The 14621-nt window shown below is 45.5% G+C and overlaps 1 protein-coding gene across 1 annotated transcript; it reads right to left on the reverse strand.

Moving 5' to 3' along the window:
• Positions 1–3355: 3355 nt before the first annotated feature.
• LOC125522640 (serine/arginine repetitive matrix protein 1-like) lies at positions 3356–8433 on the reverse strand. Its single transcript, XM_048687688.1, has 3 exons — positions 7883–8433; positions 4261–4612; positions 3356–4177 (listed from the first exon to the last, which is right to left on the reverse strand). The coding sequence occupies exons 1-3, from the start codon at positions 8319–8321 to the stop codon at positions 3523–3525; spliced, it is 1446 nt and encodes a 481-aa protein (XP_048543645.1). The 5' UTR covers positions 8322–8433; the 3' UTR covers positions 3356–3522.
• Positions 8434–14621: the final 6188 nt, after the last annotated feature.

Here is a 14621-nt window from a genome sequence, read left to right on the forward strand (position 1 = left end):
TCCCCTTGGCCCATGGGGCCCCCCAACACTTGTCGGGGCCCCCCGAAACCTCTTTTGGTGATGTTGGTCATCACCACGTACCCCCGGAACAATTCCGGACTCCAATAACCTTCGTCCAATATATCAATCTTCACCTCCGGACCATTTCGGAGTTCCTCGTCACGTCCGGGATCTCATCCGGGACTCCAAACAACCTTCGGTAACCACCATAATGACTAAACTATACTTATATCGTCACCAAACATTAAGTGTGTAGACCCTGCGGGTTTGAGAACTATGCGGACATGGCCAAGACACCTCTATGGTCAATAACCAATAGCGGGACCTGGATGCCCATATTAGTTCCTACATATTCTACAAAGATCTTATCGGTCGAACCTCAATGTCAAGGATTCTGCTAATCCCGTATGCAGTTCCCTTTGTCCATCGGTATGTTACTTGCCCGAGATTCGATCGTCGGTATCTCCATACCTAGTACGATCTCATTATTGGCAAGTCTCTTTACTCATTTCGTAATACAAGATCCCGTGACTAACTCATTGGTCACATTGCTTGCAAGCTCATTGTGATGTTGTATTACCAAGTGGGCCCTGAGATGCCTCTCCGTCATACAGAGTGACAAATCCCAGTCTTGATCCATGCCAACTCAACAGACACCCTCAAAGATACCTTTAGAGCACTTTTATAGTCACCCAGTTACGTTGCAACGTTTAGTACACACAAGGTACTCCTCCGGTGTCAGTGAGTTGCATGATCTCATGGTCATAGGAACATATATTTGACATGCAGAAAACAATAGCAATAAACTTGACACGATCATATGCTATGATTATAGTTTGGGTCTTGTCCATCACATCATTCTCCTAATGATGTGATCCCGTTATCAAATGAAAACTCATGTCCATGGCTAGGAAACCATAGCCATATTTGATCAACGAGCTAGTCCGGTAGAGGCTTACTAGGGACACGTTGTTGTCTATGTATCCACACATGTATTTGAGTTTCCGGTCAATACAATTTTAGCATGGATAATAAACGATTATCATGAACAAGGAAATATAATAATAACCATTTTATTATTGCCTCTAGGGCATATTTCCAACACTTTTTATCTTTCCTCGCCCTTGTTGTTCGTTGTTGCATGCCATATCTGGCGTTTAGGAACAAGAGGTGTCGGGTTCTCTTTCGGATAGGCACTGATAGGAGAAGAAAGGTTGAGATTACTTTTTCCTCCAAATGGCCCACATGTTGTGTTTGCTCTTAATCGTTAACCTCCTTTGAGTCCTTCATTTACACCCTCTCTATTGGCATTGGTATTGGCTCACTGGCTCGATAGCAAGGACCTTATTGGCTCAAAGGAGAAGAAATGATTATTCTATTACTAATTGATGACATGGGGGTTACTCTTCCTTCTCCACTTTAGATATTGACTGGCATGTGGTAGGATAGCAGGGGATGAGGAAAAATAAGTAGAGTTAGGTTTTGTTCTTGTGTGTAAGCTCTCGGTCAATTTGTCTACTCATTCACAGTGTATGATTATTATCCAATATATTGCTTCTTCTGAAAATGTGGCATTGATTAAACTTTTGTATCTCCCTTCAGGGCTCCTCGTGTTGCTACCAATAGAAATTGTTCAGGCCTTGCTCATACAATCCTCGGGACTAATATTGTACATTATAACATGGTTTCGCGAACACATCCAATCTTACCTTGCTACTTGGCAGTTCATGGTCTAAAGCCAGTCACTAAGACACATCCGGATCCTAGTGGAGATGGTTCGATTGCTAACAAAGACAAGGGGTGCGAGGAGAAGGTGAAGGCCAAAATAAGAACAGAAGTGTGTCTTCCCGGTAAGGAAGCGGATAAAAAGGTTTCATCTATCTTGACTTGTTTCTCGAGGCATTCAATGTGAAGACCGGAATTGGGAGCATATAATATAGTCCTAGGAGTAGGCTGGATGAGGAAATCCCCTATTATTTCAACAAGTCCCTAACCAGGATTGCAGTAAAGATGGACTTGAATCTTTTTTTCACGAGAAAGCTTACTTTATTAATCAAAGGACGGATATATCGTCTGCCAGCAGACTCACAATGAAATTAGACGGGGCATCAATCCAACGAGATGGATTATTAGCACGTCCCCATCTAGTCAGCTCATGAGCTACATAATTTGACTCTAATACAATGCTCAATAGTAAACCTCCCGGAATCTATTAGATAACTACGACATTCATCAAGAAGCGGCGCTGCCACCATAGAATAACCTTCATTGAATCTAAGTGCATCCACCATCATGATATTATCCGGTCTCACCACCAAGTTATTGCATCCCGTATCTCTTGCTAGCTTCAGTCCTTCAAGCAGAGCTGCCGCTTCTGCCGTGAACACATCAACTTCATGTTGTAATCTCGTCGTGGACGCCGACATGAAAGATCCCGGTGATCACGGACGATAACACCACAAGACTTAGCATAATCGCCCTCTATGAATGAAGCATCGCCGAATTCAATGGTAGAGAAGGCCTTAATAAGGCTTGTCGGCAGTTGCCGACGCGGCTACCCATTCTTCCCCATCGCCCATGCTCATCCTTGAAGTTTATATGACCCTTCCCAATAGTCTTGAACCAAGCAAGGATAGATAGTGTACAGTACCCAAGAACACGACTAAGATTAATTTCTTGAAAACTAATATAATCGTATAAAGATGATGATGATTTCGACGGTTAGAGGCTCTAGGTCTTACGATTTGGCTAATGGTTGCGGTTGTAAAAGGCACACTTAAGCTAGGGCAGTTTTTAATGAAAATATCATGCAAGAGAAATGGTTTATGTGAAAACTCTGCTTACAATTGGTCCTCCTATGTGCAAAATGATTTATTTTTTGTGAATTATGTGCAAAATGAATTGATACACCTGGATATACACATTCATAAATCATAACACAAATCGAAGCATACCACGACCTGTCTTCCGTTCCTAGTACAACGTCCTAAATAGGCCTCGGTGAAACATTTGATATTTGCACACTACAAAACTTTAGTTTCTTCCAATAGGTTAAATCACCCCTGTTTGTAGCTCTACCAATGATGACTTTTTCATTGATGCTTCAGGCCATCATGCAGTGCAGTGGGTTCCACTGGAAGTACACATTGCCGTGATTACGGAACCTTTCTGGCTATGCCCACAACTCGTAGACCACAAGGGCCAAGGCATGTGACCTACAGCTGCCAGAGCAACCTGAAATCCTTGTGTTGCATATACTCCACCCGACCAGGCATGAGGGTATAACCCAACCGAGAAGCAACCCAAAATAACCAAATAATCAGATCAGCTTTGACATAACAACCCAGCTGCTCACTGAACCAAAATAATACCATCATCCAGTGCATAGTGGACTTGTTCATTTCAGAACATTGCAAATGTCATCACAGTTGAGGAAACAGTACTGATAGTTTAATATTACAGGCTGGACCTGCACCGTCTTAACTAGATCTTTCTTTCCAGAGAATCAGTTCAAAGGATGAACTAGTAGCGCCCATCATCCCTACCATGAAGAGCAGCGCGCCGATCATCTCGGCCCTCGCCAGGGTATGGATCACCTCCTGGCCTGTAAACACGGCCACGCCCACGTCCACGCCCGCGCCCACCATCCAACCGCCCTCGGCCTACATATGAACCACCATACTCTAGGTCTGGTCGACCTCTGCCCAAGAAAGCACCCTTCATTGGTCTGTTACCTGCAGGAGATCTGCTTCTGTCCCGCATATCGCTCCCCCAGCTCCGCTGAGGAGATCGGCTCCTGTCAAGATACAACCCACCATGTGGACGCTCCCTCTGCTTGTACTCCGCAGCAGGCCACTCAAACTTCACAGGGTCACGCAACTCACGTTCACCACGGAAACCCCTTTCCCTCTGCAATGGATCTGGAAATCGTCCTACGCGTTCTGGAGGTGATCTAGCTGGATAACTTCTAGGATCACCCACACCCCAATCACGGGGTGCTGGCTTGTACCTCGCCATTTCTCTTGGAGGAGCACGATCACTTGGTTGACCAAGTGGCCTTGCAGGCACTCGTGGAGGAGAGTCAAAGTAACCCCTGTGAGGACTAAGACTAGACTCATAGCGGTGTTTGTTGCAGTTGTTACAGTGACTTCTTCGAGCAAAGTTGAGGTTTCCACAACTGAAATAAAAAGCAATAAAAACATTAAGTTAAGGCAAGCAAGATTAAGTGCAGTAATTACGATGAGCTGAAAAACAATCTACCTCGGATTCTGGCATATCCAATCACCTTCTCTTGGTGAAAGATTTGGATCATTCCTGTGAACATATTCTCCATCAATTAGAATGAACTCCTTTCCAGGACCATTATAGCTCCCCCTCCCGTGCGACCTGCCTCCTCTTCCATATGGTGGAGAAACATCTCGGAATCTTGCACCTCCTCTACCACCCCCTTCATATCCCCTACCACCCCCTTCATATCCCCTACCACCCCTTGCATATCCTCTACCATTCCCTTCATAGCCATGGGTGTAACGTGGACCAATAGCGTCATCAAAGTTGCTGCTTTCTAATCTGCGTTGGCGCGGAGGTGATGGTCCAGCATGCATGCCATATCCTGCAAAGAAAGTAACAGCAATTCCAAATAAACATTAGAAGACACAAAACATGAATATTCAGCAAAGAAGTGCTTACTCCAGCCACATGGGGTTGAAACAGGCAAACCCCATCTGGAGAACCACTTCCAACAAAATTACTCTCCACATACCGAATGAGGTAGTAATTGCAAAGGCCAACGTTTCTTAAGAAAGCTCTGAGAAGGAAATACCGTTGAAGCTGCTGCTCAACCCAAAACAAAACTATCTGTTCATGACTACACATCCGGATATTGTAATCAGATTCTGCTAAGAAAAGCTTATCTCCATGTGAGCCAGTAACAGCCCCATAACTTCACGCAAAGTCAGGAACTCCCAACCATTCATCATGCCAATGCATATGCGCCAAGCAGTACAGCACAGCAGTTTGCCAATGGTATCTTGGAGAGTAAAGCATGCAGTCAGCCTAAAACACAGGGGTTTCTCTTCCAAGACATTCCATATAAGGCTATCACCTTATTGGGCATTATTTAGCTAATCCTCCATTGTAAGTTAAAGAAAAGTTCCTACATGAAGAAGGCATAAGCAACAGGCAGCAGGAATCCTATGTTACTTCATATGTTGTCTTCCTGCAAAGGCGAACAAGTTGTCTGTCTGCTTCAGTCTTCTCTTCACCATCAAACAAACTCACAATCTTACTAGCAGATAGGGTCTTGGACAATGAAATATCAGTTGTCCATATAAAAAAGTAGACAATTCAGTATCCAAACATCATGCAGATGCCTAATGCCGAAGTCCCTGTACGATTGATGATATCAACTGCTGCACTCGCTGATGTACTCTATGCTGGTATCCGCAGCGCACTTTCCTCAACCGAATCTCCAACAACTTGTTGGGAAGACGGTCAAAAGACATCATGATGCTACCTCCAAAATGTAGCCCACGACTTATTTCAAAGTTATCAGAATTACCAAATACTCAAAATGGAGTTGGTCAGGTTGTATTGATGCAACAAGACACAACTCAGATTCATGTTAACTCCAAAAACTCAAGCAGCACCAAAACACTGACCACAGCTTCCTCGACACTACCTCAAGCTCAATTCGACTCTCTTCTTATCTCAAAAGCTCAAATGGAGCAGTTGGTCAGGCCCAACAATTGATCATGGAAAGATGTGACTCCTCATATTCATATCAATGGATGATCCCTAATGCTGAAGTCCTTGTACCAATTGATGGTACCAACTGCTGCACTCGCTGATGTACTTTATTCCGGTATCTGCAGCGCATTTTTCTCAACCAAATCTCCAACAACTTGTTGAAAAGATGGTCAGATGAACGCCATGATGCTAATTCCAAAATGTAGCCCACGACTTAATTCATTGTGAAGTTATCGGAATTACCAAATACTCAAAATGGAGGAGTTGGTCAGGTTGAATTGATGCAACAAGACACAACTCAGATTCATATTAAAGGAATTCCTAGATATCCACGTGTCAAGTTAATTTCAACAAGACTTGTAGCTCTCAGACAAGTATGCGACCACAGCTGCATCAATACAATTCAAGTCCTCAGCCCTTCCTTGTGTTGCCACTTATCACAACTCCAACCTTGTCATGGTTCACCAATTGCACAGCAACTGAGTTGTTTTATAATCCAAATTAAATGCCAACAAAAAGGCTAAACCATCAAGCAGACGTTGCCATAAGAAGCGTCAATACTAAGCCTGTCTCCTATGCAGCCAAGTTGAAAACTGTTACAGTAGAACAGCCAATTCCATACTTCATTTGATACTTAGAGGGGGTTGCAGTGCTTGGCCATAACACTGAATATCCAAGCCAGTAAAGAATTAGATAATATCTACAAACTACAATCGCTTGAAAGTCAAAACAAATCAGGAGATTTTCGACTTCAGCCGTGCATTATGTTCCTACATATAGTGGTTTAGTGGTAAAACTAAATATCCTACATCGTATATAGGAATTTGAACTAGTCACGTCAAAAGAGATGGCTGAGTTGAAATTGACAAGTTACTGAAAATCAAACTTGCCATAGAACACCAGACATGGTAAAGAAAAAATGGATACAATCACATACAAAGTTATGAATGATCATAGAAATTATATACATGACATGAATAAGAACAAAGAAAGCCAGAGCAAATGCTGGCAACAAAGAACAAACCTCTTAACATATTTGACCAAACTTCCTAAAGATTACTCTCTTAACTTTAGCATGGTGAAAATTTCATGTAATGAAAGACCAAATGTTCAAATCTGAAGCCCATTAATGCAATTATATACTTATGTAAGTCTGAAAAGAGAAGCAGATCAAACCATAACTAAAGGGCTTAAGGAATCAAGGCATCCATTAAGAAGAGAACTCAAGTAATGCAACATTAAATAAAAGCAAACCGAACAGTATCTATAGGGGTTCTCAAGGTAAAGTACACATGGCACCCAACTCACTCAAAAAAGGAACCAAAGCTGATGTGAAGAACACAATTTATCATGCAAAAATGCCTGCAACAAGCTCAAGATGAAACATTTATGGAGAATGATATGATATTCATAGCTATCATGTTAGCTGTTTCACTCAGATGACCTTTTATAAATAGATGTATACATCATTTACAAATGTTCTCTAGATGTAGATCCTCTGGTAGGTAAATTCTGATTAACATTAGCAAGAAAGGGGCCAGCAGTAGCATGCATGTCAGACATAGCACCAATCAAAGATTTTGCCAAGAGAACTTAAGTGGGAAATTTGTGCTCATGCAAACTATGCATAGAAAAACTACAATCTACAACAACTTTGACTACAAACAATTAAGCGAAAGCATATCTAACCAGCACATAAAACATGAAACTGGTTATGATTATGCAGATGCAGATTTGGCATAACCTGAGGCATATGTCAACAGAAGTTATTCGATTTGTCAAGATTCTTTCCCAAACATGTTCAAAGCCTTGATCACCCTTTCAATCATAACAACACAAACAGATAAACAAGGCAAATACCTCACATATATCGCCATATATACAATCAAAGGATTGCCATTTATGAGCTGGATATAAGGAATTCTCGATTCATGATGACCACCTTGAATCATCTAACGACCAAACGGACAAACAAGGCACACAGACTGCATCTTGAATCATCTAACAACCGAATCAGAGCACACAACATGCATATACAGCATCCAAGAATAATATATAGCAGCTTAAGGGACCAGAAGAATCCAAAAGAAACAGATCTAGAGAAAGTTGGGTGATTCGAGGATTTTCAACCGACCTTGCGGCTCGTCGTAGAATCGTGGGGGCCGAGGCTGGTAACCGGGTGGGCTGAAGCGGCGGCGCTGGGGGGGCGGCGGGCTGCCAGGGCGGCGCCTCGCGGGGGGCGGCGGCGACCGGCGTCTCTCCCTGATCCGGGGGTCCGGCGACGAGAACTCGCGACGGCGACGAGGGAGCGAGGACCCGCGGCGGCGACCCTGGGCGTCGCCGACGGGGGAGGGGGACGAACGGGCAGGGGACTGGGAGGACGCGCCGTTATCCTGCGGCGGCGGTGGCGACGGCCGGACGACTAGGCTGCTGAGGGGCGCGCGCGTGGGCTGCGGCGGCGGCGGCGGCGCGGGCTCTTCGGGCTCGGCATCCGACCCCGGGGCGCTCCGCTGCGGGGAGGACTCGTAGTCCTCGTCGTCGTCAGGGTCGTCCCCTCTGCCGCGCGGCCGCATCTCGCTGGACGTGTCGCTGCGGTGTGCGGCGCCTCTAGGGTTTGGAGTTCGGAGAGGGCCAGGAGAAGAGAGGTTGCGGGTACAACAAGTTTGCGACGACCGTAGGAGAGGGGTCAACCCGTCAAGGACTCAAGAGGGGTGGTGCGAGCGGACTGGGGATCTCGTCTCCAATGTGGTTTTCAGTGGCGGGTCGCGTCCACCGTTGGATGAGGGGGGTTGTTAGGGTCTTCACGACGCGGTTGATTCTGGCCGTTGATATGTGTAAGCTTGTCTACAGCCGCACCTGCCAAATCCGCCTCGAAGGAATCTTGATGGAGATAAGAGCATCTACAGCCGTACCTGCCAAATCCGCCCCTGTACGCCCGCGCACGTGTGTCCGAACATGTCTGCAGACAGCGTTGGACGGCTCCTTATTTGGCTGTTGCGCATCATACACCTCAAATGTGGATCCTCAAATCCATGCAAGTCGATCATACCGATACAAATCATCTGAATTCAACAGTTCAAAATAGATACGACAAAACATTGAGCATGCCATATGTAAAGTTGATCGAACGGGAGCAACAAAAACATAACGACTCTATTGTGTTATTTCGCCGAACAGGTCGTGGGCACCCCGGGCACCATCGGTGCCCGTGCTTGTCGGTGCCCAAACGAGCTGCGGTGAGTGACAAACATCCACTGGCGGCATCTGTGTAGACGGAAAGCTCTCCAGAATACCCGGACTGTCCGTTGGATCCTCCTCTGTCCCAACCTGGTCCGACAGTGCAATCCTTGTCAGCGGCTGGATGGATGGGGTGCGGGGTTTTGGGCACGGGAGGGGGGCACTGCTCGTCCATGTTCACATCTGCTCCCTGCGACGCTGCCGCTTCCTTCTCTCGCTGCCGGCAACACGGGTTCTGTTGGGAAACGTAGCATGCAATTTCAAAAAAATTCCTACGCTCACGCAAGATCTATCTAGGAGATGCATAGCAACGAGAGGGAGAGAATGTGTCCACGTACCCTCGTAGACCGAAAACGGAAGCGTTTGACAATGCGGTGATGTAGTCGAACTTCTTCTCGTTCCGACCAATCAAGCATCGAACGTACGGCACCTCTGAGTTCTGCACACGTTCAGCTCGATGACGTCCCTCGAACTCTTGATCCAGCAAAGTGTCAAGGGAGAGTTTCGTCAGCACAACGGCGTGGTGACGGTGATGGTGAAGTGATCCGTGCAGGGCTTCGCCTAAACACACTACGAAGATATGACCGGAGGTGTGATATGTGGAGGGAGGCACCGCACACGGCTAACAAATATTGTTGTGTGTTCTAGGCACCTCCCCCCCCCATATATATAGGTGGGAGGGAGAGGGAGCAGCCAAGGGGGCGCCCCAAGTAGGCCGAATCCTGTTGGGGAACGCAGTATTTCAAAAAAATTCCTACGATCATGCAAGATCTATCTAGGAGATGCATAGCAACGAGAGGGGAGAGTGTGTCCACGTACCCTCGTAGACCAAAAGCGGAAGCGTTAAGTAACGCGGTTGATGTAGTCGAACGTCTTCGTGATCCAACGGATCAAGTACCGAACGCACGGCACCTCCGCGATCTGCACACGTTCAGCTGGTGATGTCCCTCGTACTCTTGATCCAGCTGAGGTCGAGAGAGAGTTTCGTCAGCACGACAGCGTGACGGTGATGATGAAGTTACCGACACAGGGCTTCGTGTTGGGGAACGTAGCAGAAATTCAAAATTTTCCTACGTATCACCAAGATCTATCTATGGAGAAACCAGCAACGAGGAGAAGGAGAGTGCATCTACATACCCTTGTAGATCGCTAAGCGGAAGCGTTCAAGAGAACGGGGTTGATGGAGTCGTACTCGTCGTGATTCAAATCACCGATGACCAAGTGCCGAACGCACGGCACCTCCGCGTTCAACACACGTGCAGCCCGGTGACATCTCCCACGCCTTGATCCAGCAAGGAGAGAGGGAGAGGTTGAGGAAGACTCCATCCAGCAGCAGCACAACGGCGTGGTGGTGATGGAGGAGCGTGGCAATTCCTGCAGGGCTTCGCCAAGCACCACAGAAGAGGAGGGAGAGAGAGATGCAGGGCTGCACCAACGAGAGATCGAATCGCGTGTGTTTCGGCAGCCCAATGCTCATATATATAGGGAAGGGGAGGGGCTGCGCCCCCTCTAGGGTTCCCACCCCTAGGGGGGGCGGCAGCCCTAGATGGGGAGCAAGGGGGGCGGCCAAGAGGGGATGGGAGAGGAGGCGCACCAATATGGGCCCTAAGGCCCATATCCCATTAGGGTTTGCCCCCTTTCCACCTCTTAGGCGCATGGGCCTTAGTGGGGCTGGTGCCCTTGGCCCATGTAGGCCAAGGAACACTCCCTACAGCCCATGTGGCCCCCCCGGGGCTGGTGGCCCCACTTGGTGGACCCCCGGGACCCTCCCGGTGGTCCCGGTACATTACCGATAAACCCCGAAACTCTTCCGGTGACCAAAACAGGACTTCCCATATATAAATCTTTACCTCCGGACCATTCCGGAACTCCTCGTGACGTCCGGGATCTCATCCGGGACTCCGAACAACATTCGGTAACCACATACAAACTTCCTTTATAACCCGAGCGTCATCGAACCTTAAGTGTGTAGACCCTACGGGTTCGGGAGACATGCAGACATGACCGAGACGTTCTCCGGTCAATAACCAACAGCGGGATCTGGATACCCATGTTGGCTCCCACATGTTCCACGATGATCTCATCGGATGAACCACGATGTCAAGGACTTAATCAATCCCGTATACAATTCCCTTTGTCTAGCGGTACGATACTTGCCCGAGATTCGATCGTCGGTATCCCGATACCTTGTTCAATCTCGTTACCGGCAAGTCTCTTTACTCGTTCCGTAACACATCATCCCGTGATCAACTCCTTGATCACATTGTGCACATTATGATGATGTCCTACCGAGTGGGCCCAGAGATACCTCTCCGTTACACGGAGTGACAAATCCCAGTTTCGATTCGTGCCAACCCAACAGACACTTTCGGAGATACCTGTAGTGTACCTTTATAGCCACCCAGTTACGTTGTGACGTTTGGCACACCCAAAGCAACTCCTACGGTATCCGGGAGTTGCACAATCTCATGGTCTAAGGAAATGATACTTGACATTAGAAAAGCTTTAGCATACGAACTACACGATCTTGTGCTAGGCTTAGGATTGGGTCTTGTCCATCACATCATTCTCCTAATGATGTGATCCCGTTACAACGACATCCAATGTCCATGGTCAGGAAACCGTAACCATCTATTGATCAACGAGCTAGTCAACTAGAGGCTTACTAGGGACATGGTGTTGTCTATGTATCCACACATGTATCTGAGTTTCCTATCAATACAATTATAGCATGGATAATAAACGATTATCATGAACAAGGAAATATAATAATAATCAATTTATTATTGCCTCTAGGGCATATTTCCAACAGTCTCCCACTTGCACTAGAGTCAATAATCTAGTTCACATCGCCATGTGATTAACACTCACAGGTCACATCGCCATGTGACTAACACCAAAGAGTTCTGGGTTTGATCATGTTGCTTGTGAGAGAGGTTTTAGTCAACGGGTCTGAACCTTTCAGATCCGTGTGTGCTTCACAAATCTCTATGTCATCTCCTAGATGCAGCTACCACGTCTATTTGGAGCTATTCCAAATAACTGTTCTACTTGGAGCTATTCTAAATTTTTGCTCCATTATACGTATCCGGTATCTCTACTCAGAGCTATCCGGATAGGTGTTAAGCTTGCATCGACGTAACCCTTTACGACGAACTCTTTTACCACCTCCATAATCGAGAAAATTCCTTAGTCCACTAGTTACTAAGGATAACTTTGACCGCTGTCCTGTGATCCATTCTTGGATCACTCTTGTACCCCTTGACTGACTCAAGGCAAGGCACACTTCAGGTGCGGTACACAGCATAGCATACTGTAGAGCCTACGTCTTAAGCATAGGGGACGACCTTCGTCCTTTCTCTCTATTCTGCCGTGGTCGAGCTTTAAGTCTTAACTTCATACCTTAACTCAGGCAAGAACTCCTTCTTTGACTGATCCATCTTGAACACCTTCAAGATCATGTCAAGGTATGTGCTCATTTGAAAGTACCATTAAGCGTTTTGATCTATCCTTATAGATCTTGATGCTCAATGTTCAAGTAGCTTAATCCAGGCTTTCATTGAAAAACACTTTCCAAATAAACCTATATTGCTTTCCAGAAATTCTACGTCATTTCTGATCAACAATATGTCAACAACATATACTCCATCAGAAATTCTATAGTGCTCCCACTCACTTCTTTGGAAATACAAGTTTCTCATAAACTTTGTATAAACCCAAAATCTTTGATCATCTCATCAAAGCATACATTCCAACTCCGAGATGCTTACTCCAGTCCTTAGAAGGATTGCTGGAGCTTTGCATACTTATTAGCATCTTTCAGGATTGACAAAACCTTCCGGTTGTATCACATACAACCTTTCCTCAAGAAAATCGTCGAGGAAACAATGTTTTGACATCCTAGCTGCAGATTTCATAAATAATGCAGTAATCGCTAATTTAATTCCAACAGACTCTTAGCATCGCTACGAGTGAGAAAGTCTCATCATAGACAACTCCTTGAACATGTCGGAAAACATCTTAACGACAAGTCGAGCTTTCTTAATGGTGATACTTACCATCATTGTCCGTCTTCCTTTTAAAATCCATCTGTACTCAACAGCCTTACGACCATCAAGTAGTTCTTCCAAAGTCTACACTTTGTTTTCATACATGGATCCTCTCTCGGATTTTATGGCCTCGAGCCATTTATCGGAATCCGGGCCCACCATCGCTTCTCCATAGCTCGTAGGTTCATTGTTGTCTAGCACATGACTTCCAAGACATGATTACGTACCACTCTGAAGTAGTACGCATCCTTGTCGTCCTATGAGGTTTGGTAGTGACTTGATCTGAAGTTTCATGATCACTATCATAAGCTTCCACTTCAATTGGTGTAGGTGCCACAGGAACAACTTCCTGTGCCCTGCCACACACTAGTTGAAGAGACGGTTTCAATAACCTCATCAAGTCTCCTCCATCCTCCCACTCAATTCTTTCGAGAGAAACTTTTTCCTCGAGAAAGGACCCGATTCTAGAAACAATCCCTTATTGCTTTCGGATCTGAGACAGGAGGTATACCCAACTGTTTTGGGTGTCCTATGAAGATGCATTTATCCGCTTTGGGTTCGAGCTTATCATCCTGAAACTTACACATAAGCATCACAGCCCCAAACCTTTTAACAAATGACAGCTTAGGTTTCTCTAAACCATAGTTCATACGGTGTCATATCATCGGAATTACGTGGTGCCCTATTTAAAGTGAATGTGGTTGTCTCTAATGCCTAACCCATAAACTATCGTGGTAATTCGATAAGAAACATCATGGTATGCATCATATCCAATAGGGTGCAGTTATGATGCTCGGACACACCATCACACTATGGTGTTCCTGGCTGTATTAGTTGTGAAACGATTTCCACAATGTCTTAATTTTGTGCCAAACTCGCAATTCAGATATTCATCTCTATGATCATATCATAGATCTTTTATCCTCTTGTCACGACGATCTTTCAACTTCACCCTGAAATTACTTGAACCTTTCAATAATTCAGACTCGTGATTCATCAAGTAAATATACTCAACATCTACTCAAATCATCTGTGAAGTAAGAACATAACGATATCCACTACATGCCTCAGCACTCATTGGACCGCACACATACTTCCAACAAGTTGCTTTCTAGTTCCATTTTACTGAGAACGAGGCTTTCAGTCATCTTGCCCATATGGTATGATTTGCATGTCTCAAGTGATTCAAAATCAAGTGAGTCCAAACGATCCATCTGTATAGAGTTTCTTCATGCATATCTACCGATAGACATGGTTCGCATGTCTCAAACTTTTCAAAAACGAGTGAGCCCAAAGATCCATCAACATGGAGCTTCTTCATGCGTTTTATACCGATATGACTTAAGTGGCAGTGCCACAAGCAGGTGGTACTATCATTACTATCTTTTGGCATGAACATGTGTATCACTACGATCGAGATTCAATAAACCATTCATTTTAGGCGTAAGACCATTGAAGGTATTATTCAAATAAACAGAGTAACCATTATTCTCCTTAAATGAATAACCGTATCGCGATAGACATAATCCAATCATGTCTACGCTCAACGCAAACACCAAACTCGATGGTAGAGGGAGCGTGCGATGC

Source organism: Triticum urartu, chromosome 7 (genome assembly GCF_003073215.2).
Source record: "Triticum urartu cultivar G1812 chromosome 7, Tu2.1, whole genome shotgun sequence".
In the NCBI taxonomy this organism is placed as follows: Eukaryota; Viridiplantae; Streptophyta; class Magnoliopsida; order Poales; family Poaceae; genus Triticum; species Triticum urartu.

Excerpts from the sequence above, each read along its gene's own strand:
- LOC125522640 (XM_048687688.1), bottom strand. The coding sequence starts at position 8,321 with ATGCGGCCGCGCGGCAGAGGGGACGACCCTGACGACGACGAGGACTAC. Across the intron at positions 4,613-7,882 it reads ATTCTACGACGAGCCGCAAG|GATATGGCATGCATGCTGGA; the intron begins GTCGGTTGAAAA and ends CTTTCTTTGCAG. Across the intron at positions 4,178-4,260 it reads TGGATATGCCAGAATCCGAG|TTGTGGAAACCTCAACTTTG; the intron begins GTAGATTGTTTT and ends TTTTTATTTCAG.